At 48.7% G+C, this 27,697-nt stretch overlaps 1 protein-coding gene across 1 annotated transcript in view; it reads right to left on the minus strand.

Annotated features, from left to right (window-relative positions):
• Window positions 1–27,210, minus strand: part of Tbc1d10a (TBC1 domain family member 10A) — a 35,863-nt gene extending 8,653 nt beyond the window's left edge. Inside the window, exons 1-3 of the mRNA XM_004664061.2 lie at window positions 26,960–27,210; window positions 7,250–7,349; window positions 66–173 (exon numbers count right to left, since the gene is read on the minus strand). Of these exons, the coding sequence (XP_004664118.1) occupies window positions 66–173; window positions 7,250–7,349; window positions 26,960–27,171 (420 nt within the window). The 5' untranslated portion in view covers window positions 27,172–27,210. The remainder of the gene's footprint in view (window positions 1–65; window positions 174–7,249; window positions 7,350–26,959) is intronic.
• Between the last annotated feature and the right edge of the window lie 487 nt (window positions 27,211–27,697).

Genomic DNA, 27,697 nt, shown 5'->3' on the forward strand with positions numbered 1-27,697 from the left:
CCATGGGAAGATGCCCAGGAAAGGAAGACACACCATGAACAGTGAGGTGAAGGAAAGAAACTCACGTCAAATTTTCCAGGGTTCTGCTGTAGTTTCACCTTGCCTCCTGACAGGTACTGCCAAGCTCGTCCCCGCAGAGAAGGCGGGATACCCTTCTGGCATCTCAGACGAATCTGAAAGTCAAAAGGACAGCTGTGCCTATGTATCCACGCCAGCAGCTTTCAGGGTTGGCCCTTTGCAAGGGCTTGGTGGGCCTTCAGTAAGCATAATGCAAGAGCAAACAGAGGAGAACAGAGGCCATTCCTACTGTTGCTACAATACAGAGCCTATGGTGGAGACAAAGGATACTGCAGTTAGACATGTTACCATCAGGTGATGGCAGAGGGCACATCCTTCAATGACGACATAGGTATTCCTGAGGTCTGTCACAGAATTCTAGACCCCATAACTCTAGCCATCCCTTAGTATTCATGGGGATTGGTTCCAGGATCCCTTATGGACAGCAAATTCTGCTCAAATCCTGTATATAAAAAGGAATAGTTGGAAGCCGGGCGTGGTGGCGCACGCCTTTAATCCCAGCACTCGGGAGGCAGAGGTAGGAGGATTGCCATGAGTTCAAGGCCACCCTAAGACTACAGAGTTAATTCCAGGTCAGCCTGGACCAGAGTGAGACCCTACCTCGAAAAACCAAAAAAAAAAAAAAAAAAAAAGGAATAGTTGGGCTGGAGGGATGGCTCAGCAATTAAGGCACTTGTGTCCAAAGCCTAATGACCTGGGTTTGATTCTCCAGTACCCACATAAAGCCAGATCCACAGGTGGTGCATGCATCTGGAGTTTGTTTGCAGCAGTTAGAGAGACCCTGGCATGCCTGTCTTCTCTCTGTCTTTCTGTCTCTCTATCTCTGCTTGAGATTAAATAAAAAATGAAAATTGGGGCTGGAGAGATGGTTTAGTGTTAAGGTGCTTGCCTAGAAAGCCAAATGACCCAGGTTCAATTCTTCAGTACCCAAATAAATCCAGATACACAATGTGGCACAAGCATCTGGAGTTTGCAGTTACTAGAGGACCTGACATACCTATTCTGTTTCTCTCCCCCCCCCACTTCCTCTCTCAAATAAATAATAAAAATGAAATTTCGGGGCTAAAGAGATGGCTTAGTGGTTAAGGCGCTTGCCTGAGAGCCTAAGGACCCATGTTCAACTCTCCAGATGCCACATAAGCCAGTTGCACAAAGGTGAGGCAAGCACAAGGTCACACATGCCCATTAGATGGTGCAAATGTCTGGAGTTTGATTTCAGTGGCTTAGGCCCTGGCACACCAATTCTCTCTCTCTCTCAAATAAAAAATAAGTAAAACTGTATTAAAAAAAAAAAAAAAAGGGTGTTTGCCTACAAAGCCAAAAAGTCCCAGGTTCAACTCCCCAGGACCCAAGTAAGCCAGATGCACAAGGGGGCACATGCATCTAGAGTTCATTTGCTATGGCTAGAGGTCTTGGCATGCCCAATCTCCCTCCCTCCCTCCCTCCCTCCCTCCCTCTCTCTCTCTCTTTCTCTCTCTCTCTCTCAAATAAATAAGTAAAAATTTGAAAAAATAAAATTTTTTAGAAAGGAATAGTATTTGTACATAACCAGTACATATGCTAGCAAATAATGTATTTTTGTTTGTTTGTTTCAAGGTAGGATCTCACTTAGCCCAGGCTGGCCTGGAGCTGCCTCTGTAGCCCCAGGTTGGCCTCAAACTTGATAGTGATCATACTACTGCTGCCTCCCAGCCTGGATTCCTCACATCCACTTTAAATCATCTCCAGATACCTAACACTATGCAAACAGTTGTTAGACTTCTGTTTAGGGAACAAGGGTGTGCACATGTTCCATAGATGCAATCCTCACTGGTCCAACTTTGCTTTCAATCTGCAGCTGGTTTGATCCACTAGTGTGGACCCACAAATAGAACTGACTGTTTTTGGAGTCAAAATACAGCCCTATAAATTGAGCTGCCCCATGGTTTATTACTAGGAAAGGCTGTGCACTGTATGGGCATAGTTGCAGGCAGAGGTAAGGTCACTTACAAGATGAACCAGAACGTGCTCAGAACTATGGTTCACACACCCCTCCCTTCCCTTCCCCTCCCCTCACCTCCCATGCGCCACCATGCCTGGTTCAGGCACTGCCATAAAAGTATTGTTTTAAGCCAGGCATAGTGGCACATGCCTTTAGTCCCAGCACTTGGAGGCAGAGCTAGGAGGACTGCCATGAATTCAAGGCTACCCTGAGACTACTGAGTGAAATCCAGGTCAGCCTGGGCTAGAGTAAGACCCTACCTCGAAAAACCAAAAAAAAAATTAAAAAGTGTTGGTTCAAGCAACTTTGTTGGCAGGACCCAGCCAGATGAGAATGGAGAGGAGAAATCTCAGCCAAACGCAGAAGACAGGGGCTGGGTGCTCGCATGGCATGCTCTTTGTTTTGGTCAGAATTCCTCTCTTCTCCTTCCTTGACCCTGAGCTCCTGGACCCAACCCCCACCTGGGGTGGCTGGGCTGTGGCTGAGTACACATCCTAGTGCTTGCTAAAATGGCCCATGTCTTCCCTGCCATTCACAAAATAGGGAAGTGAAAGAAGTATTTAAGGCAGCTCGTGGCCCACAGCTAGTCTCCAATTCAGGTTAGCTACTTTTATCAGAAAAAAAAAAGGCTGCCACTAGCAAAACCTGGTTTGAAAAACTACTGTATCTTTTAAGTAAGGGAAACTGAAATTTTTCTCTAGAGTGGGAAAAACTAAGGTTACAGAGTCAGAAATGTTACCACCACCACCTGTACCACACAGCTAGAAAAGACCCAGATAGAAAGTGGATAGCAGTTTCTACCTCACTGGTTCCTCAAGAGATAGACAGGGCACAGGGGAAGGAGTAGGCTCCCTTGAGCCTAAACTTAGCAAGAGGCTCTGAAGGAAGCTTCCCTAGCCCATCAGGTAGGCAAGTACAAAGGCAGAGGCCCAGGCCTGTGAGATATTCATAGAGGGAAAGGGCTGGATGACAGTGGCATTGTCTCACCCCTGCACTAAGCACCCAGGCCTGAGCATCAAGGAGACATGTGCTTGAGGCATGAGAACAGTGGTGTGGGTTTGAATCTCACACTAAATTTGGATCAATCACTTCTCACCAACTTTAGGGTCTAACTGAGGTTACCTACCACTCTGAAGACTTGCTCAAAGCATTCCATTAGAAGTGAGGAAATGGGCCAGGCGTGGCGGGGTGCACGACTTAAATCCCAGCACTTGGGAGGCAGAGGTAGCAGAACTGCCCTTAGTTTGAGGCTACTCTGAGACTACAGAGTGAATTCCAGGTCAGCCTGGGCTAGAGTGAGACCCTACCTTGAAAAATAAAAATAAAATAAAATAGAAGTGAGAAAATAAACTAGGCGTGGTGGCGCATGCCTTTAATCCCAGCCCTCAAGAGGCAGAGGTAGGAGGATCGCTAACAGTTTGAGGCCACCCTGAGACTACATAGTGAATTCCAGGTTAGCCTGAGCTAGAGCGAGAACCTACCTCGGAAAACCAAACAAAAAGAAGAAGGGAGGAAATGTGCTTAATGTGAGGTCTGACTCAGTCTGTTCAGTGACAGCTCCCTTTCCACCCTCATCCCAGAAGGACACTTGACACAGAAGCCCCAGGGCCTCAGCTCCCACCTAACTTCTCCTCACCTGGAAAGGTCCCTCAAGCAGTCCCGCTGGAAGCTCTCAGAAGAAGAACACACAGGCCCTGGCCTTCCTGATGACCAATACAAATAGGAGGAAACTTTTCAGAGGTCAGAGCAAGTCAAGAACCAGGAGGAGACAAGCAACAGGCCACGGGCACCAGGCAAGAACCACCGGCTGCTCATAAGAGCTAAGCTATAGCTTCTGAGACTGCCTGGAAACAGGGAGAGAAGGGAAAGGAAGGAAACCGCCCTGACACTGGAAACAGCTTCCTGTTGCTGTGAGACAAGGGTCACCTTAAGGAAGCCACTCTGGGCAGGCTTTGGCAATGGGAAATAGGACAGCTCAGATCACAGGTCCTTCAAGCTCACACTTAGCCTTCTCCAAAGCAAACGTAGAACATACTCAGTCCACTGAGGTTCACCGTAAAGCTCTGTCCTTATGCAGAACTGGCAAGGGAAAGAAAAGGTGAGAGCAGTCAGCCTTTCCCAGCTCCAAACCCTTTTCAGCACAAAGGGGCAGAGATGGTCATCCACCTTCTTGTGTCTCTTAGAGAGGTCGGAGAGGATGAGCTGGGCTAACACATGAGGAAGTGTTCATAGAAAGCACAAAGGATTACCAATCTCTGAGGTCAGTTGCTGATGAAAGCTGAGTGAAACCACAGCTCCTTGCTGCCTGATTTGGCGTGGCAGGGCCCTGCAAAAGAAAGGCATAGCCCTGCCTCTCTACAGGCCCAGATTTCTGTCCTAAACACAGTTGAGCCGGAGAGGAAGGTCTCTCCTGGCAGGACTATGGATGAAGTCAACAGAAGTATCAGGTCTGCCCAAAGCAGATCTAATCCTCACTGTGCCTTGACTTCCAGAACAGAGGGAGAGCCTACACCTCCTCCTAGACAGGAAGAGCTCCTCCAGCTGGGCCTGGTGTGGCTGCAGCTGAGCAAGCAGGAGGGGGTCCTGTAGCAGTCCTGAATTGGGCCTCTGGGTAGGGTGAGTTGAAGTACACCTCTGAAGGCCTCTGATGGACATGGGCAGCCAGGAAACAAGAGGAAGTGCTGCTGAGCTCTATCTGAGAGGAGCTCCTAAACTGCCCTCAGGAGTTTCAGTGTGCAAAGGAAGCTAGGGCAAGAAGGCCAGCACCAGTTCCTGCCAACCACCAGTCAGCACAAAAGAGACCCAAAGAGCTAGCTAGCTTCAGCTCAGGTTAAGAGCCTGAAATGAGGCAGCCCCTCCACCCAAAAAAAATGTTAGTCAAGAACAGTTGAAGAATAACTTCCTTAAAATACTGAGAGTTTGCCAGGCATGGTGGTGCATGCTTTAATCCCAGTTCTTGGGAGACCGAGGCAGGAAGATGACTGCAAGTTGAGGGCCAGACTAATCTATATAGCAACACCCTGTCTCAGAAAGAGAGAGATTGAGATTTCTTTTCCTATGAATGCTAAGTACATGATCTACCACTGTACCACAGCTATAGCCCAGAAAGGTTTTCTTTAAAATATTGTTATTAGGCCAGGCATGGTGGTACACACTTTTAATTCCAACACTTGGGAGGCAGAGGTAGGGGGACCTCTGTGAGTTCAAGGACAGCCTGAGACTACAGAGTGAATTCCAGGTCAACCTGGACTAGAGCAAGACTCTACCTCAAAAAACAAACTAAAATATATATATATAGTTATATGTATTTGAGAGGGAAAGAGAAAGAGTATGGTTGTGCCAGGGCCTCTTGCCACTGAAAATGAACTCTAGAAACATCCACCACTTTGTGCATCTGGCATAGTGAATTCCAGGTCAGCCTGGACTAGAGTCAAACTCTGCCTCCAAAAAAACAAACAAAAAAAAAAAAAGCAAAACAGGGCTGGAGGAATGGCTTAGTGGTTAAGGCACTTGCCTGCAAACCCAAAGGACCCAGGTTCTATTTCCCAGGACTCACATAAACTAGATGCACAAGGTAGCACATGAAATCTGGACTTTGTTTGCAGTGGCTGGAGGCCCTGGCATGTCCTTTCTTTCTATCTGCCTCTTTATCTCTCTTTTAACAAATAAATAAAAATAAAATACATTTAAAAAAAAAAAGCAAAGGGCTGGAGAGATGGTTTAGTAGTTAAAGCACTTTCATGCAAACCAAAGGACCCAGGTTCAATTCCCCAGGACCCACGTAAGCCAGATGCACAAGGTGGCACATGTATCTGGAGTTTGTTTGCAGTGGCTGGAGGCTCTGGTGTACCTTTTCTTTCTTTCTCTCCCTCTCCCTCCCTCCCTCCCTCTCCCTCTCTCTCCCCCTCCCCTTTCTCTCCCTCTCAAATAAATAAAAATAAAATTTTTAAAAATGTAAAAGATAACTGCCTTGAGTCCACATAGGACAGTAACAAAGAGCCAGGCCTGTGTAAGCCTCTCCCCCATGACACAGTCTATGAAGCACTGTTACCATCTTCTTAAAGGCCTATCACTCCCACTTGGCCAGTGACACTAAGGCTGAGAGAAAAGTTACCCAGCCAGGCCTAGGTGTGAAGGAAGGAAGGGTGTGAAGATAAGCCAAGACTCATCCCTCATTGTTTCAGTCCTGAGCTTTCAGTAGGTCCTGCTGCCAACTGGACCAGTGGGACTAAACCATTGTGTCACCTAATGATTGCGGGATGAGGGGTAGGTGGTGGTTCAACTCACTCTGTAGACTGGGATCTGTGGCCATGAGGACCCAGGAAGGTTTCTAGTCTAGCAAATAACTAAACCTTGGGAAAGGGTGTCAAGCGCACTGACACACACGTTAGAGTGGTAGGTGAGCATGGTGTCCCTACAGTGTGAGCAAGTTAGTACCCGAGGACAGCCCAACTAGATAAGGAATGAGTGTTTTCATTTCTATAAGACTCCTGGAAACTATAGGGTTTTCTCTCTCTCTCTTTTTGGTTTGGTTTTTCGAGGTAGGGTCTCGCTCTAGCCCAGGCTGACCTGGAATTCACTATGTAGTCTCAGGGTGGCCTTGAACTCACAGCCATCCTCCTACCTCTGCCTCTCAAGTGCTGGGATTAAGGGTTTTCTCTTTTAACTCTGGCCAGGAGGCAAGAGAGAATCATTAAATAATCTAGATGGTAAAGAAAGCTCTCACTGTGGTGGTGAAGAGGGTTCAAATCTTGACTCTTTGGATCATCAGTAAAACAATAAAGTCACTATTACTATCTTTGTTGAGGTGTTAAGAGGGCTCCTGAAAGTCGGGATGATCACCTTTAAAATGTTCCCCACAAGTTATCTATTACTAATATTGGGAAGTTCTTCAGCCCTTCTCTCAACAGGGCTGGAGCAAAGCTACCTAGAGGGGCAACCAGCTACAAGTGGTTTTGAAGTTTACCTCCAGGACAAAGTTCTGTGCAACTCTGAAGTTGTGTAAAAGGACCCAATCTTCCCCTGTCAAGCAGCCAGCTTACATTCCCTATTTGGCTAACAGAGGACATCGAAGGCAGCCTGGCAGTTGGAGAAGCCCCTGTTTATTAAGCTGATAAAGTTTTTCCCTCTTCCTCCTCTTCCTCCCCAGGCTGCCAACTCCAAGCCCAAGGTCCAAGGCCGACCCCTCACCTTTTTGTGCTTCTTGGCCATCCACTTGTCCCAGTTGTTGAGCATGTCCAGCCACTTAGACTCTCTCTGCCTCAGCACTTCCAGAGGGACCTCCTCCAGCCTGTGGAGCAGAGAGCAAGGCCCATCAGACATAGCAAGAGAAGCAAAGGCCTTGACTTTGACCCAGCAACCAACCTGGTTGGCCGCTGTTCTCCATCCCTGCACCTCCCTTCAGGGCTGCAAACTCATACTGCCCCTTTGCAGATGATCAGAATACCAGGTTTAAGTGCCTATTCCCCAGTGTGTCGAGAGGCCAGGGACACCCTGCTTCTCAGGGGCAAAGGCTGAATCTGTGCATCTGTGCACTGGAACTAAACATTCCTGTCTTGGGCCTGCCTCCATAAATAAGCCTCTTCAGAGGACCTGGGTACTAGAAGCAGAGTTAGATGCAAAAACCAGTCAAACAAGTACAGAAATAACATGCTCACCTCTTCACCTAAGCCAAACTAATTACTCAGACTTTCCCCAATTACGCCCAGATTCTTCCCCACCTCTCAACCTCTACTTATGTCAGTCCCTTGGCCAGAATGCTCCACAAGTTGTCTCCATCTATTAAAATCACAAGACACTGGGGGCTGGTGAGATGGCTTAGCTGCTAAGGCATTTGCCTGCAAAGCCAAAGGATCCCAGTTTGACTCTCCAGGACCCATGTAAGCCAGAAGCACAAGGGGACACATGCATCTGGAATTGGTTTGCAGTGGCTGGAGGCCCTGGAGCACCCATTCTCTCTCTTTCTCCCTCTCTCTCAAATAAATAAAATATATATTTAAAACATTAAAAAAATAAAATCATAAGACACTTCAAAGCCCATTTAAATGCCACTGCTTACATTTGTATGACACCTGTTGTCTGAAAGCTATGTTGGGCCAGAGCAGGCTACAGGGATGTATTCCCATGACCTTGTGGAACTGACATTTAGTGGACACTAAGACAGCCCAGGCAGACAGACCAGCACCAAAGCAGGCAGCGGGAATCCTTGGCTTAGCCAGAAGGCAAATCCACTGAGTGGGCTTTCTTTAGGGAGTGAGTTCACAAAGTCTCCAAGGAGTGAGAAAGCTGGAATGATTCAATACCAAGCCAGGTCCTAGCCTAGAGCTGGCACTCAGTCCTACCTGACTTTCAGAAAGGGGCACAGGGTGGGAGGTGCTCAAGGCAGCTCTGAGAAGCTCTCAGGAACAGGGCATGGTGGAACTGGGGCCTGGGCCAGGCCTGGAGTTTCTGACTCTCTTTGCCGGAAGGAAATATGTTGCTATGACTTTTACTGGTTGGGAGAGCACAGGGAGGGGACCTGGCAGAGCCAAGACACAAAAGGGCAAGCCCTCTTCTTAGTGCGCTCCAGTTCACAGGGGAGCTGCCCAGGCCGGACAGCAGCTGGGGAGCAGACCTCTGGCTGAGGAGGGACTACAAACTGGGGATTTTAATATACTGACAAAAGTCACCTTCCCTCAAACTGCTGTCTCTCATCCCCTAGATGCAGAACTAAAGCACAAGGATAACTTTCTTCCTTTCTCTCTTTGATAAGAAAAAAACAAAAAAAAAAAAAGTAAACAGGAGGGCCCTAGGCTTTAAAAGGTCAAGAAAATTACAAAAGGATATGCATACTCAGGCAACCCCAAACAAACGAGAAGCAGAAACTAAAGGCCCCCACATCACTAGCTGTGGTGATGTTATACCCACAAGCTACTCACTTATGCAACAAGTCAAGGATGAGCCTTCCAGGTAACTAAAGGGACGGGTATCCACATGAGTTAACAGGAAGTTCTGGTACTTATGGATGCGATAACATCTGATCCAACATCCCTCATCCCCCCCACCCACACACACATACAGTGTGCAGAAAAAGAAACTGAGGCTTATAGAACTTTCATTTGAAATTGCCCATTTCCCAATAATGCTGATGTGATTAAATCTAAGTTTACTTGATACCTCAGCCCTAGGGTTTGCTGGTAAAACTGGACTGCAAGAGACTCAGAGCTTACTTTCCCAACTGCAAAGGCACAGAGGAACATGTTGAGAGTTCTTTTAACTGATGCCAGATAACAGCTTCAGCAGTTTCAAGGCCCCAATGTTAAACCTCAAACCAGAATTTCAATAGAGTACAAAACAAACGACCAAATTTCCTGAATTCTAAGACACTACTGATTTTAAGCTATACCATTTATTTGGGAAGATACTTTCACAAAGACAAAAATAAAACAAAAACTGCCATTGCTTTAATATATATGTCAATCAAAAGATGTTTTGAGTCAGATGCAGTGGTACATGCCCAGCACTCAGCAGGTAGAGGTAGGAGGATCGCTGCAAGGCCAGCCTGAGACTACATAGTAAATTCTAGGTCAGCCTGGGCTACAGCAAATCTCTACCTTGAAAATCCAAAAATAAATAATAAAAACTAGGACTGGAGAGATGGCTCAGCAGTGAAGACACTTGTCTGCAAAGCTGAAGGACCCCAGGTTTGATTCCCCAGGACCCACATAAGCCAGATGCACAAGGTGGTACATGCATCTGGAGTTTGTTTACAGTGGCTGGAGGCTCTGGCATACCCATTCTCTCTCTCAAATAAATAAATGAAATTAAAATATTTTTAAAATTAAACTCAGAAGGTTAGGGTAGACAGATGGCTTGTTAAAGAAAAGAAAAGAAACAGAAATAGTCTGGGACATTGGCTTAGTGGTTAAGAATGACTGTCACTGAAGCATGAGGGCCCGAGACGGACTCTACAGAACCCACCTAAGAAGCTGAGCGGGTCATGCACATGTGTAACCCGACTCCATGGGGAGGGCAAGGAGGGTGAAGACCAGAGAACCACTTACTGGAGTTCGGTCCCCATCTGTACCCAGGCTTGAATTCACAGTGATCCTCCTACTCCTACCTCGGCCTCCTAGGATTAAAGGCATGAGCCACCACTCCCAGCTCAATACCAGGACATTTTCAGCATAACATAAAAGAGAGTTTTAGCGGTAGAAAATTGCTTAGCTGGGTGGCTTTCCCTGGAGGTAATTAAAGCCCCAGCCCTGGTGGAGTTCCAATAGAAGCTGGATCCCAAAACTCTTCTGAATAGATTCTTTGCTTGAATAGATTCTTTGATCCTTAGGCCTCCTTTAGGAAAGAGGTCTTTTTGGAAAAGTGAATGAGTTCCTGACCTGAGGCATCGCCATGGATCAGTTGGGTCAGCTTCTCTCTCATTAGCTCTTGGCTCACACTCTATGTCAGGACCTTCATACCACCATGCAATGTGCAGGCGTGAGTTCATTCCAGTTTCAGCCCTTAGCCTTTCTGGGCATCCTTTCGAGGTCAAGTCACAATGCAGCTATCCAAGCACATAGGGAAACTGAGACTCAGAGAAGGAAGAGGATTTGCTCATTGTAAAAGGGATTCCTAATAGCCAGAGCAGGCACTATCTGAAATCCTGACTGATCAAATTGAAATATCCTTTTTTGGGTTTTTGTTGTTGCTGTTGCTGTTTTCGAGGTAGGGTCTCACTCTAGCTCAGGCTGAACTGGAATTCACGACGTTAGTCTCAGGGTAGCCTGGAACTCATAAGGATCCTCCTACCTCTACCTCCCGAGTGCTGGGATTAAAGACATGTGCTACCACGCCCAGCTCGAAATATCCTTAAAAAAAAAAATCCTAGGCTGGAGAGATGGCTTAGAGGTTCAGGCACTTGCCTGCAAAGCCAAAGGACCCAGGTTCAGTTCCCCAGGACCCATAAAAGCCAGATGCGTAAGGAAGTGCACACATCTGGAGTTTGTTTGCAGTGGCTAGAGGTCCTGGCATGCCTATTCTTTTTCTCTCTCTCTCTCTCTCTCCCTGCCTATTTCTCTCTCAAATAAATAAATATATATATTTTAAATTTTTCCAGGCATGTCTGCACAAGTCTTTAATCCCAGCATTCAAGAGGCAGAGTAGGAGGATCACTGTGAGTTCAAGGCCACCCTGAGACTACATAGTAAATTCCAGGTTAGCCTGGAATAGAGTGAGACCCTACCTCGAACAAAACCAAAAAAATTAAAAATACAATACAATAAAATAGAAATCTCTGCTGGACGTAGTAGTGCACATCTTTAATCCTAGCACTCAGGAGGCAGAGGAAGGAGGATCGCTGTGAGTATGAGGCCACCCTGAGACTACATAGTGAATTCCAGGTCAGCCTGAGCTAGAGTGAAACCCAACCTTGAAAAACCAAAAAACTGGGCTGGAGAGATGGCTTAGCGGTTAAGCGCTTGCCTGTGAAGCCTAAGGACCCCAGTTCGAGGCTCGGTTCCCCAGGTCCCACGTTAGCCAGATGCACAAGGGGGCGCACGCGTCTGGAGTTCGTTTGCAGAGGCTGGAAGCCCTGGCGCGCCCATTCTCTCTCTCTCCCTCTATCTGTCTTTCTCTCTGTGTCTGTCGCTCTCAAATAAATAAATAAAAAATTTTTAAAAAAAAGAAAAACCAAAAAACTCAATTATTTATTTAAGAAAGAGAGATGGGCTGGGCACGGTGGTACATGCCTTTAATCCCAGCACTCAGGAGGCAGAGGTAGGAGGATCACTGTGAGTTCGAAGCCACCCTGTGACTACATAATGAATTCCAGGTCAGCCTAGGCTGGAGTGAAACCCTACCTTGAAAAACAAAAACAAACAAACAAATAAAACCAGAGAGTGGTGGGCACACCAGAGCCTCTTGCTACTGCAAACAAACTCCAGATGCATTTACCACTTTGTGCATCTGGCTTTTCATGGGTATTGGGGAACTGAATCCTGGGACCACAGGCTTTGCAAGCAAGTGCCTTTAATCATTAAGCATCTCCCCAGCCCCAAAAGATTCTTTAACTTTTTTTTTTTTGAGGTAGGATCTTGATCTAGCCTAGGCTGACCTGGAATTCACTATGTAGTCTCAAGCTGGCTCTGAACTCACCACAATCCTCCTACCTCTGCTTCCCAAATGCTGGGATTTAACCTTCTGGCGTTTATTTATTTACTTATTTATTTAAGAGATGGGAATGGGCATGGAGGGTTTCTAGCCATGGCTAATGAACTTCAGATGCATATACTACCTTGTGCATCTGACTTGTGTTGTCGTAGGCACATGCCTTAACTGCTAAGCCATATCTCTAGCCCTGCCCTTCTGACTTTTATTTTTATGTGCCAGGTGTGGTGGCTCATACCCAAAATCTCAGCTGAAGTAGGGAGGTAGGAAGATCACCATGAGTTCAAGACCAGCCTGGGCTACAGAGTGAGTTCCAGGTCAATTTGGGCAAGAGTGAGATCCTGCTTCAAAATAATGAGGGGGGAAAAAAAAGCCGGGTGTGGTGGCTCACACCTTTAATCCCAGCACCTGCAAGGCTGAGGTAGAAGGATCACTGTGAGTTCAAGGCCACCCTGAGACTACTACCTGAATTTCAGGTCAGCTTGGGCTAGAAAGAGACTCTACCTTTAAAAAACCTAAAGAAAAAAAAAAAAACCTGGCATGGTGGTATGTGCCTTTAATCCCAGCACTCAGGAGGCAGAGGTAGGAGGATTACCATGAATTTGAGGCCACACTGAGACTACATAGTAAATTTCAGGTCAGCAGGACTAGAGTGAGACCCTACCTCAAAAAAAAAGATAAAAAAGGAATGGGTCCCTGAAGACAGACCTCGTAATCTATTCAAGTTCCTTCATCTACTAGATAAAATCATTTTCTAAAACAATGCAAACTTCATGTTACAGAGGACTGCAATGACGAATAGATATTAGTAGGTCACCAGAAAATGACACTTAGATGGCAACTTATCTTTGCAGCTAGAACTTTCACATCCTCTTTCTCATCTGACTGGGAGGCAGGGCAGAATTATCTCCACTTGAGCTACAAGGTCATGGGGGCACAAGAGATTATATAACTTACTCAGTGACACATGAACTATAATTCATGGTTTCCACCATTCTCCCAGCCCTATCACTTTTTGTTTGTTTGAGGTAGGGTCTTGCTCTAGCCAAGGCTGGACCTGGAAGTCACTAAGTAGACTCAGACTGGCCTGGAACTCACAGTGATCCTCCTGCCTCTGCCTCCCAAGCACTGAGATTAAAGGTGTGCGCCACCACATGCAGCTTCTAGCCCTACCATTTTATGGCTGTATGAAACAAGGAAGGGCTTCTCTACTCTCTGAGCTTCCGGTTCCTTGTCACTAATGTGTGGCATGTAGCTGTAAAGATGACAGGAGGCAATAAAAGCCAACGCATTTCAAGCAAGCACCTTCATCTGCTGAGCCAAAAGCTGACACATTTCAAGCACTGGCCATGTGCTAACTACCAAGCACTACAAGGCACACAATGTCACCAAGGAAGTGGCTTTTATTACCTGCATTCTACAGCAAGAACTCTAACATGCAGCACAGCTCAGTAATCTGCCCACACTGCACATCCTGGAAGTGGTTGCTAATACTCAGGTGCTAAACCATGCAACAGATATAAAGTGCGCTGCACACAACACAGCCTCAGTCTTTGTCACATTCTCTTTCCTACTCTTTACAACCCTCTGAGCTGAGAAGGGCAGGAATAAAGAACATGACAAGCCAGATCCAGTGGCTCACACCTACAATCCCAGCGCTTGGGAGGCTGAGGTAGAAGGAGCTTCGTGAGTTCATGTAGCCAACCTGGGCTAAAGCAAGACCCTGCCTCAAAAGAAAACCATGACGGCGGTCTTTCACAATTGCACAACTGGGTCTCTAGGGTGGAAAAGAGGTTCCCTGAGAAAATCCATCAAAGTGTGGAAAATCAGGGATTTACAGAGAAAATATGATTAATCATGAATGGAAAGGCAGTAAGGGCAGGGGATCCAGGAAGAAAAGTGAGGACCAACAGAGACTGACCTACTTTGCACACTGGGTGACAACCTCTGGAGCTCATTACCCTAGGAGGCGAGTAATGACTAAAAGTATGACTGACTTGTAAACCAGCCCTATAGAAAGAACGATGAGAAACTAGTGTGGGAGAAGGTAGGCTGGTGATGGGCTAATAGGCCTGTGAGATCACGCTGAGAGAACACACTTCCCAGAGAGCTGAGGTGGCAGGAGCTCAGGGGGAAGCGGCCTGTCTGAGGGCCACGCCATGAGTAGTATGAACAGGTAATGGTCTAGAGCAGTCTGGTACTGCCTCCTATGGCCTGACCACCCTGCCTTGGAGCTAGCTGGCAGTGGTCAGGCCCCTGTCGAATGAGAAAATCTGGCTTGCTTAACTTTTCCCTGGTTCCCAGTGCAGGCAAGTGCTGGGCCTGCCTCTCTTTCCCATGAGGCATTCCCTGGCTCTGCTCCTTCCGGCTCTGGGTCAGTGCACAATGGTAAACAGGTTCTCTCCACCCTTCACTGGCCTCGGCACCCTGGGCCTCTGTCCAGTTCTCCACTCCGTTCAGCTCCACCCTGTTCTATGTGAGGCAGAAGAAATGGCTCCTTTAGGCACCAGTCTTGCTGACTCCAGAAAACCAAGGGCTCTCCTCCTTTCATCTGGCCCAATCAACTGGGGGAGGACACAGACAGCACAATCCTACAGGGCAGCCTTGCCTAATAACTACAGCAAACTGTGGAGCCTTTTCTCAACAGGAGATAGTCCTCCCCCAAATCCCAACCCCAACAAGGTAGAATAATGCTTGAAACTTCTGGCCAGGAACTGGTTCTCAGGTCACAGTCTCCCTATGGGCGCCCAGGACTCATGTATGGACCCCTCACTATTCTTCCAAACTGCTAGGTCTTACTGATAGATCTCACCTAACTGCCTTGACTGATTACACAAGGGCCCTCTTCCTACTCCTTCATGGCTCCTTGTCGTCCTCCTTCTCCAGTAGAAACTGTAGGCCCTACTCTCCCCCCTCCTGTTCCCTGTCCATTACTCCTTTCACCCCTGGGCTTATCTCTAGGCGCCCCACCCCATGAGCCACTTCCTTTGGCCTCCCCACTAACTGGTTCTTACTCACCATTCATTGTAGGCCTGGTTAGAGCTACCTGCACCTCTATAATGCCTCTCCTACCTGATCCAGGAGAGCACAATTAGCACTTCATTACATTCCATACACCTCTCTGCAGACTGCTACAAAGATGGATAAAATGCAGATCCTGCCCTTGAGGACACAGAAGTGACAGCACAGAGCATGCGGATGAGTGCTGGCCACCTGCAAGAAATCCCCAGGGTGAGGGCGGAGGGTGTCTACTTCAAAGAGGAGCCTGACTTAAATTGGGGTTTGAACGGTGACAGGAAGTAGCCGTGCTGAAAAAGGGAAAAGGACACACCAGGCAGAAGGCCCAGTATGTGCAAGTGCAAGCTAATAGGAAAGGCGTGCTTGTAAGGGAACGTGAGCAGTCCAGCAGAGCGAGTCTGGCTTCCTCACCCAAGCCCTGCTCTGCCCAGGCAGCTTGGCTCAGGGGGTATGCTCCTGGAGGGCTCAGTCAGGCCCATTCTCTGCAGCGTGTCCCAGGTACCTAGCAGCACCCAGTAATTCATGTGTTCTGTGCTCTCAGATGTCTTAAGTCTTAGTGTTCTCAGGAGTGTGCTGGGAATACCGATTGCCTTGAGAGTAGTCGGTCAAGCACAGTCACAGTGTGGTAAAGGGCACCTCCTCTCCAGACCAACACCAGCGCCAGATCTTGCTAAAGGCCAGCACACAGCTAAGGCCAGATCTGCTTCACAATGGTCTTTTACAGCATTACAGTTCTATTCAATTAATGTAACTGAATGTCTGTTATACCACTTACTAGGCACTTGCTCTGCACCAGATACTGCTCAACACTTAACTGACAGCATTTCATTTAATCCTGGAAACAAGCCCAAGAAATATATCCTCCAATTATCAACCCCGTTTGGCAGATTTCTCAGCATGCTAGTCACCATCCAAGTCCACAGCAAGCAGGCATGGCACTGGCCCTGGCAGGTGAATGTAGGCCCTTTCCTCCTCTCTGGCTCTTACCCACTTCATCCTTGATGCTGTCTGCTCAGCTTCCAGAAGCCTGGAGCTCAGTGGACCACAAGCCGCCAGCTGTGTGGCACTTGGCAAGTCAATTTACCTCTATGGAAAATGGGGATTATAACGATAACTACATCTCATAGAATTAGATGAGGTGCGGTATGTGACACCCTGGTCCAGTATACAGATTTCTCTGTGAAATGGCATTATGATGACAATTCTGAGAGAATGGAGAAGGTCACCTTACGGCAGGCCAAGAAGCCCAGGATAAAAGCCTACAAGGCACTCAGAAGGAAGATGGTGACTGCCACTACTTAGGAGAGCAGAGGCCCCACGTGGCCCTCTGGTCACACATTGGTCTCAGGAGACCCATCTTTGCTCTCACTTTTGCTTTCTATTCATGAGTAGAGGAGAAGAAAGAATAGGCCCAGAGTGAGGGCTGCCTAAGGGTTCTACTACAAATGACTCAGTGAGGAATTGGAAGGGGAGGATTCCCACCTGACCTAGTAGACCAGAAAATTCCTGACCATAAGCTGATTGGCACTGGCTCCTGTCTGTCCCAGTACCGTGGGGGGGGGGGGGATCTGTGGAGAAAGCATATCAGGGAGGCTGGATTTTTATACTCATGCTGCCTTGCTTCCTCATGAACCAAATAATTTATATATACACATACGTACATATATATATGTACATATATATATATACACACATACACACACACATATGTAAATACACACACATACATATATATTTTTTCGAGGTAGGTTTTTTTTTAATATTTTTATTTATTTATTTGAGAGTGACAGACAGAGAAAGAGGCAGACAGAGATAAGGAGAGAGAATGGGTGCGCCAGGGCCTCCAGCCACTGCAAACGAACTCCAGACATGTGCACCCCCTTGTGCATCTGGCTAACGTGGGTCCTGGGGAGTTGAGCCTCGAACCGGGGTCCTTAGGCTTCACAGGCAAGTGCTTAACTGCTAAGCCATCTCTCCAGCCCTTGAGGTAGGGTTTTGCTCTAGCCCAGGCTGACTTGGAATTAGTCTCAGGATGGCCTTGAACTCATGGTAATCCTCCTACCTCCAACTCCCAAATGCTGGTATTAAAGGTGTGCACCACCACACCTGGCTTAAATATTTTATTTATTTATTGAGGTGGGGGGAGGAAGGGAGAGAGAAAGAGAAAGAGGCAGATAGAGAGAAAGAGTATGCCAGGGTCTCTAGCTACTGCAAGGGGACTCCAGACACATGTGCCACCTTATGCATCTGGCTTTACATGGGTACTGGGGAATTGAACCTGGGTCATTTTGGTTTTGGCAGCAAGCACTTTAACCACTAAGCCATCTCTCCAGCCCTATTTATTTTACATGGGGGAGGGGGATAGGAGTAGCATCTTCCAAAAAAGACAGGCCAAGAAAGATTATTCTAAACCCATGGTGTCCAGGACCCAGACACAATAAAAGAGTTTCTCACACACTTCCCTCCCTGGGCCCTTTACAACCTGCTCCTGCCTCATCTTGGGGTACATATGAAGGGAGGAGTATGTGCAGACATGGGAGAGGAGTTCTATTCTGTGTAACATTCAACCACCAAAACAACCCAAGAAGCAGGGCGTGGTGGTGCATGCCTTTAATCCCAGCACTCGGGAGGCAGAGGTAGGAGGATCGCTGTGAGTTTGAGTGCATCCTGAGACTACACAGTGAATTCCAGATCGGCCTGAGCTACAGAGAGACCCTACCTCAAACCCCCCCACCCCCCCAAAAAAAAACCAAGAGACCGATTAGGCAAAGTACAGACACTTGGGACTGGGCCTAATTTCTAAGACTGGGGCGGGAAATGGGAGGAGGGGTCACAAGGTAGACACCAGCTTCGGTGAGAAGGAAAATTGGGAAAGAGGATCCTCAGATTCCAGGGCCAGCTCCATCATCTCCTCAGCCTCAGCTTCCCTATCTGTGAACATGGCTAAATAATCTTTGCCCTTTACCAAATTCCCACTGTTCTTGTAAGGGATACTGGAGACGGAAGAGCTAGGTATGTCACAGCACCCTTCACTCTGATCGCCCCTCCACAGATACAAGGGCCCCTGGCTTGGCGCACAAAGAGGAATATGAGAGGAACAGAGCACTGCAGGAAGCACTGGTTCCTGCGGGATGTGCCACGATGACCCCTTGTGTTGGGACACCTACCATGTAAAAAATTTCTCAAAGCATTGTTCCAAGGTCAGTCTCAGAATGTTAGAGATAGGTGTGGGGAAACTGAGGTTCAGAAAGATTAAGCAACCTTCTCAAGGTCACACAGCCAGTGAATGGCTCAGGGAAGCCCAGGACTGGATCTTCAGATCCTTGCTCAGTAATCTTTGTTTGCAATGTTCCTAATCCAGTCACCTTGTTTGAGCCTCACAATCTTTATACATAGCCACACCCATAACTACTTTCTAATGTATGACTTCCCTGCTAGGCTGTAGGTCCTATGAGCGCAAGACCAGTCTACCCTGAGGCTGGCACAAGGCTGCACACACAGTAAGTGCTGGATGAAGAGCAGGGGCATTAACCCTGCAGTTGGATGGGAAACATGCCTAAGCTATGAACCCTAAGAGTTACTTGAGAAGTTGATACAGCTAATACTGTGCTTATATCAGAGCACTTTCCTCTGACATTAGTCTAACACTACATTTCTAGCCAAAATCTCTGATCTCTAAGAGCCACTGGTAGAGCCCCTAGGGTCTGCCTCTCATAGGTACAGAGCTTGCTTCCACCTGCCCCAGCCACGGCACGAAGCACTGAGACCAGAGAAAATTACCTGGCTGAAGTGAAGCTAGTTCTCAGTTGTCATGTGTTTCCCCTTGTCCAGTCTATGCTGTGCCCCAAAGCCCAGATCCACCCTCCCAGCCGCCACACTACCCTAAAGCAGCATTTTCCTGTCCTCGGCCTCACTCCCTGGAGAGGAATCTGGCTCTCCTTGCAGCCTTCTTGCCATTCAATATGTTTACCAGGCACAGACCACAAAGCTTGGTACTCCTCGCCCCACTCCCTCCCAACCAGGTCAGCCAACCCACTCTCCTGCTGGAGACAAAGAGCCCCTTGATATGCCCTGCACATGCCAACCAGCCAAGCCAGGCACCTTGGGAAGCCCAGTGCTATGACAGACCTTAATCAGCAGCAGCTCACTGCTCACTCACTACAGAGGAAAGAGCAGCTAGCTCTGCCTTCATGTAGCCAGGCTACAGGATGGACTGACTCTGTGATGTGTTCCCACTTCCCTTATAGCTCACGAGGGCCTGTCATAGTCCAAGGCCTAATGATTCACCAGTCTGGTCCTCCTCCTAGCTCTAGAACTTTTCCAGGTCTCATCACAGTTCTTTTGGCCTACCCTGGATTCTCCCAACAATCTCACCACTTGTGATCCAACTCCTCTTTCCGCTATCTTCCACAACTAACCTGCTGAATGAAACCCAGGACTCAGCCTGGCATTCAAAGCTAACTCTCTGGCCTAACCTCTTTCCCCAACCTATCCAGCTTCTTTCCTCTTACCTGCCACTCTCCTGACCACCTCTGCTCTTGGCACACTATACTTTCAAACAGCGGGTCTGGGGGTGGAACACTGGACATAGGAGCCTTCCCTTCCAGTGGAATGACTTTCTGGGATCAAATACTAGTTCTTGCTGCTGCTTCCTCCTATTGCCTCTCCAAGTAGCTGCATGCCCAATTACAGCTTTTGTCTCTCAACACTGTAAAGACTTGTTTGTGGTTGTTTTCCAACTACTCTTTGAAGCCCTTGAGGGCAGCAAGACAGTTCAGTTCTTATTCCAATCACAGCACCCAGTGGAGTCAGCACCTAAAGAGGAATATGGGGAAAAAAGCTCACTGCTAAAGTGTCAAAGTTAGCAAAAAATACCCTCAATGGCTGTCCCCAGAGGCTTGCCTACCTTCCTACCTGAGCAAAAGTAAAGAGCTAAGCTCTGACAATCTCTGAGAAGCTGGACAGGGAACCGAATAGAGGGTGAGGTTAGGAGAGAACTAGACAAAGGGAAGATGAAACAGAAAGCCAAGTTGGAAAAGCTGGACATGGTGATGCACGCCTTTAATCCCAGCACTCGAGAGGCAGAGGTAGGAGGATTATCATGAGTTCGAGGCCACCCTGAGACTACACAGTGAATTCCAGGTCAGCCTGAGCTAGAGTGAGACCCTACCTTGAAAAAAACAAAATAAATAAATAAATAAAGCCAAGTTAGTAGTAGCCCTAAAATCCTGGGCAAGAGGCTTCTAAGCAGGTGAAGTGTCAGGATTTTTCTAGTGAAGCAGTCAGGCTAGTTTCTCCCTTCTAAGAGGGTTTAGAATAGCACGTATGCCAGGGGTAAACTAAGTGGCTAAAGGAGGCCTCCCTCTCAAATGTGCTTCCTGCAGGACCAAGGAAGTAATGAGTTAATACGCTGACACCAGTGAAGGAGAGGGCCCAGACTCAGGGGACAATGGGTCCTGGGCTGGGGCTCAATGGGCTCCACAATGACGAAGAGAGTAGACAAGGGCACATAGCTCCACTCTTAACTAATCCCAACTTGTCTGCATTTCAGACTCCTTGCTGGAACAAGAAACAAAATCCTTGCCTTGCCCACAAAAACTACAAATACATCTTCCAAAGAGGCACAAACTGGGGGAAAAAATAAAAAGGCACAGAATGGTATCAAAGCCATGTGGTCAATTGGAGGTCAACATCAATGCAGTATTGTCTCTAGCCTACAAAGGACTAGACCATGCCTCCAGGGCCTGCCCAAGGATCTTGGATCTTCCTCTGTAGGCTTTTCTCCCACGTGGACAGTCACAGATTTTCACTGTACTGAGGCATGCCCTGGCCTCCACACTGGCATGGTGGCATCCAGGGTCCTGCTAACTCCTGGCTGGGGGGTCCTCAGAGATAAGGAGAACCAGCACCCTGCCTGCTGCCACCTAGGCAAGGCTTAGTGACTAGAGCCAATGTCAAGAAACATGTTCTTGTCCCAGCTCTGCCATTGATCAGCTGGTACATTTGCAGCACTCTTTTCTTAGATCTTTAGTGCTCATGTACAGAATGGGAATAATTACCCCTTTTCAGAGGAAATGAGAGGTCAACTGGATTAGGATTCACTCCTGCCAAAAGGGCCTACTCATCATCATGGCCAGAGAGGGGAAGTAGAAAATGAAGACAGGGCTAGGAATATGGCTCAGCCGTGAAACGTGTTTGCTGCAGAGACTGCCAGCCCAGATTCCAATCCCTAGCACCCAGGGAAAGCCAGTTACACAGTGTGGTGCAAGAGGCCCTAGTGGCCGGGCGCGGTGGCTCACGCCTTTAATCCTAGCATTCAGGAGGCAGAGGTAGGAGGATTGCTGTGAGTGAATTCCAGGTCAGCCTGAGCTGGAGTGAGACCCTGACTCGGAAAAAAAAGAGGCCCTAGTGTACCCATTCATACTCATATCCCCCTCTCCCTCCCAAATAACTAACTAACTAAATAAATAAATAAATAAATAAATAAATAAATGCTTTTATTTAAGATAATGAGGACACTGAACACCTACTCTGTTCCAGGATCTTGCCAACCCTAAGTTCATTTAAACCGTGCAAAGTAAAGTCAGCATTAGCTAACCCAGTTCACAGGTGAGACAGACACTGATGCTCAGAAATGAGGCACATGTCCAAGGGTGACTCCACGGTCTCCTAAGGAAGAAGCCCATGGCTGCCTTCTCTCCCCCACCCTTGTGTAAACAGACTGGGAGACCAGACCCGAGCCAGGCATCCCCCTGGAGGTCCTGTTTCAGACAGACGCTAGGAGGACAAACATCAAGCAGGCCCCTTCACCTTATCTCTTTCCCACAGCTTAGGGTTTCCCAGCAGGTGGACACACAGGCACCTTCCCAGGGCAGCAGCTGGGGTGCTGCCCACTTCTTTACCAAGTCAGGTCTTGTCAGAAGCCCTAGAACACCCACAGGGCCACCAAACCAGATTTTCCTTTGAGGCTCAGAGTAGGGAAGAAGGAGAAAAGAAACGGGGGGGGGGGGGGGAGGCTATGGTCCACAGTCACAGACCAAAGCCCACATGTGCAGCTGCCTTTTTCCAGATGGGCCTCCCACGGACCATTCAATGCCAGCCCCATGCTCTCCTGGGATCTCAAAAAAAAAAAAAAAAAAAAAATGTAGATGCAGGCAGAGGTAGGAGGACCACCATGAGTTTGAGGCTACCCTGAGACTACATAGTGAATTCCAGGTCAGCCTGGGCTAGAGCGAGACCTGTCCAAAAACAACAACAAAAAAAAAAAACTGCGTTGGTGAAGTCAAGAGACCAAGCTTAAGCCTGAAATAAAGTTCCTTGCCCTTGCATAAAAAATAAAAAAGTAGATGCTCTGAGCTTACAAACAAGAGGTGGTGGTAGCAGGTGGGCAAAGAAACAGGCTCTGGCTTGCCAGGAGAGCCCTGGCCCCATCTCAACCAAAACTGGCACAGATTCATATATAAGGATGCCAATTAAGCCAGTTCTATGATTCCCATTTCTTACTTTATGGATATCCTAACTGGTTGAAAGCAGAGGGAACAAGGGAATTAAAGAAGGCAACACTGCTTGCTATTCCAGATGTTTCTCCCAGAGCCCAACTCAGATCCCTTAACAGGAAGTCAACACCCACGGGATCCCAGGGAGCATAGCTCTCTAGCTCATCTGACCTGCAGCCTGAGTAGAGTAGACTGAGGCTGGGTGGGAAGCTCTAGCCTCAGGCCAGTCCTGATATCACATGGAAAAAAGGAGAGAAAGGTCCCAGACTCATCTCTCAGGTTATCTCCCTCAGGCAAGGAGATCTGGTATTCAATTTACATCTGCTTTCCCTTCCTGACCTGCCAGGCTGCAGAAGGAGTTTTGCTCAGGCTTGGTCCTTCTACCCCCAAGAGCTATGGAAGGGGAACATCATTCCTCCTACCTATCCCTGCTCAGAACACCTGGTCTTCCTGGGTCTACAATGCCCAAGTTGGTTTCTGGCCAAGCTAGAAGGAATGTTGCCAGGTCCTTTATCTGTACCTACACCACCCACAGGGTCATTCACTGGCTACCTGCTTTCTTGCTTCTGGCTATTGCTCAAGAGCAGACAGGGAATATCTCGGTCCTACCAAAGGTTCCCTGAAGAGTAGTCTAGCAGAGAGAAGGTGAAGAAGTGTGAAAGCATACAACTGGGAATCCTGCTTTGCTCCTTATAGGCTGAAGAGGGAAAGTTAATCACTTCTGTCATAACTTTGCAAATGGTAACAGCCATCTCTAAGGTCACTTTTTAGTTTTCCAACTTGAAATGTCTAACTTATTCAGTTAATAAATATTGAACATTTACTCCACTGCAGGCCTGAGGAGGAAAAGGTGAGAATAAGCATAGTCGCAGCCATAAGCTGATCAGGATAATGACAGCCACCTACTAGCCTCCGACACTGCTGAGGGAGTGAAAAGCGCTGAGCTAAGCCAGGACATTGGAGGTTCCTATAGGGTTTTTTGGTTTTTGTTTTGTTTTTAGTTTTGTCTGTTTGACACCTGATTTTTTTTTAAGATTTATTTTTATTTACCTTTTAGAGATAGAGAGAGGGAGGGAGCTGTAAACAAACTCCAGAGGCATACGCCACCATGTGCATCTACCTGGCTTATATGGGACCTACACAATCGAACCTGGGTCCTTAGACTTTGCAGGTATGCGCCTTAACCACTTAAGCCATCTCTCCAGCCTGACACCTGATTTCTTGCTAGGGCCAAAAGGACACAATTATGGACAATGCAGCTGGTCCTGACCTGGAATTCTGGAACCCTGGGCCCAAGTCCTGGTTCTGCCAGAAATATGCTATGTGATCTTTAGTAAGTTATTCATCTCTCTATTCTCCATTTCCTCTCTATACAGTAAGTAAATGCTAGCCTCGTTGAATTCCGCCCCCTCCCCCCGCCCCTAGTCAATCTCTTAAAATCACTTCCAGCTCAATCAATCTATGGTTTTATGTTATACTTGTCTATTCATGCCAGGTACCTAACAGACACCTAAGGTAGCCTCTGATTGTTTTCTTTCTCATGCTCTCAGCCCCTGGCAACTACCAAAACTGACTTGTTTTGAGACAACCTTTAGCCCAGAGTGGTTAAAATGGACCTTTAATCTGGAGCCAGAGTCCCCACCATCTCCACTGCAGCCTTCAGTGCTAATGTTTCACTTCTCTGAGACAGCACATGGACTCCTAGCCTTCAACCACGAGACTAGGTTCAGGGCGGTCACCCTGCAACTTCCCACAACTTCCCCCCTTATGGCTTTGAGCTGGGACTTACTCTTGGCTTTCTGGGAACCACAATATAAACTAAACAAGGAAAACCCAAGTTTTCCAGTATCAGAGCTTTTGCTAACCATCACCAAAAAAGTGAGGCAGGGAGAGAGGAATGGTCTTGGCATCTCACTGCATCCTTGGCCTTATAGACACCAGAGATACAGTGGGCATGTTGCAGAGCCACATCGGATATGCGGTCTGGGGTGGGGAAGACAGATGTCTGGCGGCTTGGTTGGAGACCACAGCCAAAGGGAGGCTCTCCCACTGGGGCCTCTTTCTGCCCACAAATACCAGAGATACACCCTCATTTTCTCACTTTTCAGACCATTAGAAGGAAAAAAATAAAATATGTTATTAGCTACTAATTGTGCCAGGCATAGTACTAGATGCTTTTATATACCTGGATTCTCATTGACTCCCCTCAGTAATGTTAGATAGATATAGGTGTTACTGGTGCCCTTCAGAGTGAGTAAACAGACTCAGAGGATCTGCCCATGGTCACAAGCGTGATCAATAAGTCTGGCCCCTCTTCACTATATCATGCTAACCTCACTCTGAAATCTGGTCAAATGCCTGATAAACATGGAGGAGGAATTCCCATGGCTTAAAATTGACCAGCAAGCTGAGCGTAGTGGTGCTCACCTTTAATCCCAGCACTCGGGAGGCAGAGGTAGGTGGATCGCAGTATGAGGCCAGCCTGAGACTACATAGTGAATTCCTGGTCAGAGTGAGACCTTACCTCAAAATACTAAAATAATTAATAATAATAACAACTATTATTATTATTAACCAGCAAATTTGCACTGCTACTTCCAAGGCCCCACAAATGAGACTGAGAACTTCCCACCCTCTCAAGACCCCACCCCTCCCTGGCTCCCTGATCCCTGGAGACTATGCCCCAATTCAAACACACCCTATGTCCTTACAAGTTCAGGGTGAGGGCTAAGAATGAGGGATGCTTTCTGTAGGCTTGGCCTGCTCTTAGTGGGGAGGGGCTGGATCTACTAACTGGAAGGAGACTCCCTCTAGAAGAAGAGCTAATTTTCTATATATTTCTCCTAAGAAGGAGGTCTGGTGACTAGAAGGCTTTGGGGCGGGTGTGGGGGTGGAGTCTGGAGACTGAAAGTGACCTTTTATGGTGTAGAGTCTTGGGGTAGCCAGGCACTTCCATAAGCCACAGGTGTGTGGGTGCACCTTGGGCAGTCACAATCTATCAAAGAGGAGGAGAGAGTGGGGGTCATGACTGGAGTGGGGCCTCCTTGTTGACTTATGAGGGGCTCTATGTTAACTGGGAGCTCCTCATGATTCTGTGCATGCCACTAGCCTTGTATGCCAAGACAGCTAGGACAGGATGGGAACTAGACGCCACCTTTCCTAAGGGACCACCAGACTGCGAGCACTTACCTGGGAGGACTGAGCTCAGGGGGAGTTGTGTGTGGCAGAGAGCTGGGGCCCAGCCTGCCCATGTTGCAGGGAAGGCGCTGATTACTGCCTGACCTTTCTCTGCCTGCCATCTGGGTGCCTGGGTGTGCTACGCAAGTTGGGGTCCCTGCGGTTTTCTTACTACTCCCACCCACAAGCATCCCAGGAGTCAGCATGCTGCCTGTGAAGCTGAGGTAAAGAAGTAGTAGGGTCCCACCTGTTGCCTACGACAAGGGAGAAAACTGCCTTTGGCTGGTGGAGGAATAGGTGTGAGGGTGACATTCTCTGACCCTTTCCATGAGGAGAAAAGAGCCGGTCAATGTCAAGATGGGACTATGGTCGGGGAGGAAGCTGGCTAGTCTCAACCCAGGCGAGGAGCGGGAGGGTTAGTTAGTGTGATCTGGAATGGGGTTGGGGGCGGGCAGCAGAGAAGGAGGTCCTTCTAAAGTCTGCCTAGGGCTTCCAGGGTTGGGGAGTGGATGGATGGCCAAGAGCTGTCTACTGGGGGTGGGGAGAGATGAGGAAACCATCTGCGTGAGCCCATGGGGGGGGGGGGGTAAAGTCGATCTGCTCAGAAGGCCTGGGTGACAGCGGTGGGTTTGGAGCTGGTGTCCATGGTGGTCTCGCAGTGGGCAGGACAACGACCTGTCCTTCCTTGGGGGCTTGGGGGGCGGGTCGGTGTCTCTGGAGGGAGGGGCTTGGGGGCAGGGAGGAGGGGTTGGCCTGCCCTAGATCGGAAGTAGAACTGCAGCCTCGGGCGGGACTGTGGGGATGGGACAGGACAGCGGAGGAAAGCCGGGGTCCCGTGTCCCCTTGGTTGGGAAGGAGAAGTGTCGTGGCGTGTGTGTGTGTGTGTGTGTGTGTGTGTGTGTGTCCCACCCCCACCATCACCACCGACGACGGCGGGCGGCAAGGTCCGCCCAGGTCCCACGCCTGCGCGGATCCCGCGCCTCCGCCCCCCCCATCCCCGGATCTCCCGGGGGGGAGGGCCTATAGGTAGACGCCCCCCTCCTCCTCCCCGCCCCCCGGCGCTACTCACGCGCCCTCGGCGCCTTGCGAGCCCACGATGAAGCCGAACTTGTCTATGCGGCGCTCCGCAAAGCCGTTGGCCTCGGAGTCAGAGCCCAGAGAGCTGAGTTCATCGGTGGTGACGGCGTCGGCGCCCTGGACCAGATTCTCCCGGGTCCCCGACAGGCTCCCGTCGTCCGCAGGCGCGCGCGGCCCATCCTCTCCTCCGCTGCTCTTCGCCATCCCGGCCGCGCCCGCCACCACAGACGAGAACCCCAAGCGGCCACCTCAGCCACCTCAGCCGCCCCGGCTTATGCCCCGCCCACGCGCCGCGCCCATTGGCTGGCACAAGGCTGTGGGCGGGAACGTCCGAGTTCACGCCCAATAGACGCCAAGGGCTGCAGGCCCCGCCCACCTTCCAGGCTGGCGCCAACGGGACGGACGTGAGGGGGCGGGGCAGCCGTCACCCGGGACCCTCCTCCCACCCCTCCCCGCCCCCGCTGTCAGTCATGGGAACTCACCTGGACAAGCTGCTCTGGCCTTTCCGGGTTGGCTCCAACCAGGTCTGTCATCTTTACAGCTTTCAGGCAGGCCTAGGCCCTTAGGGCATCCCTGGAGATTCGGCCCCGCGCCCTGCTGGCTTCCGGAGGCCCGCGCCTTGCGGGAAACCCCTGAGTCGTGAATGGGATGGTTTCCGCTGAAGAGACCCGAATAGAGAAATAGGTCTAGGGATTCGGCTTAAAGGCCCACCTCCCTTGCTTACTGTTTA

This window comes from Jaculus jaculus, chromosome 13, assembly GCF_020740685.1.
Source record: "Jaculus jaculus isolate mJacJac1 chromosome 13, mJacJac1.mat.Y.cur, whole genome shotgun sequence".
NCBI classification, from domain to species: Eukaryota; Metazoa; Chordata; class Mammalia; order Rodentia; family Dipodidae; genus Jaculus; species Jaculus jaculus.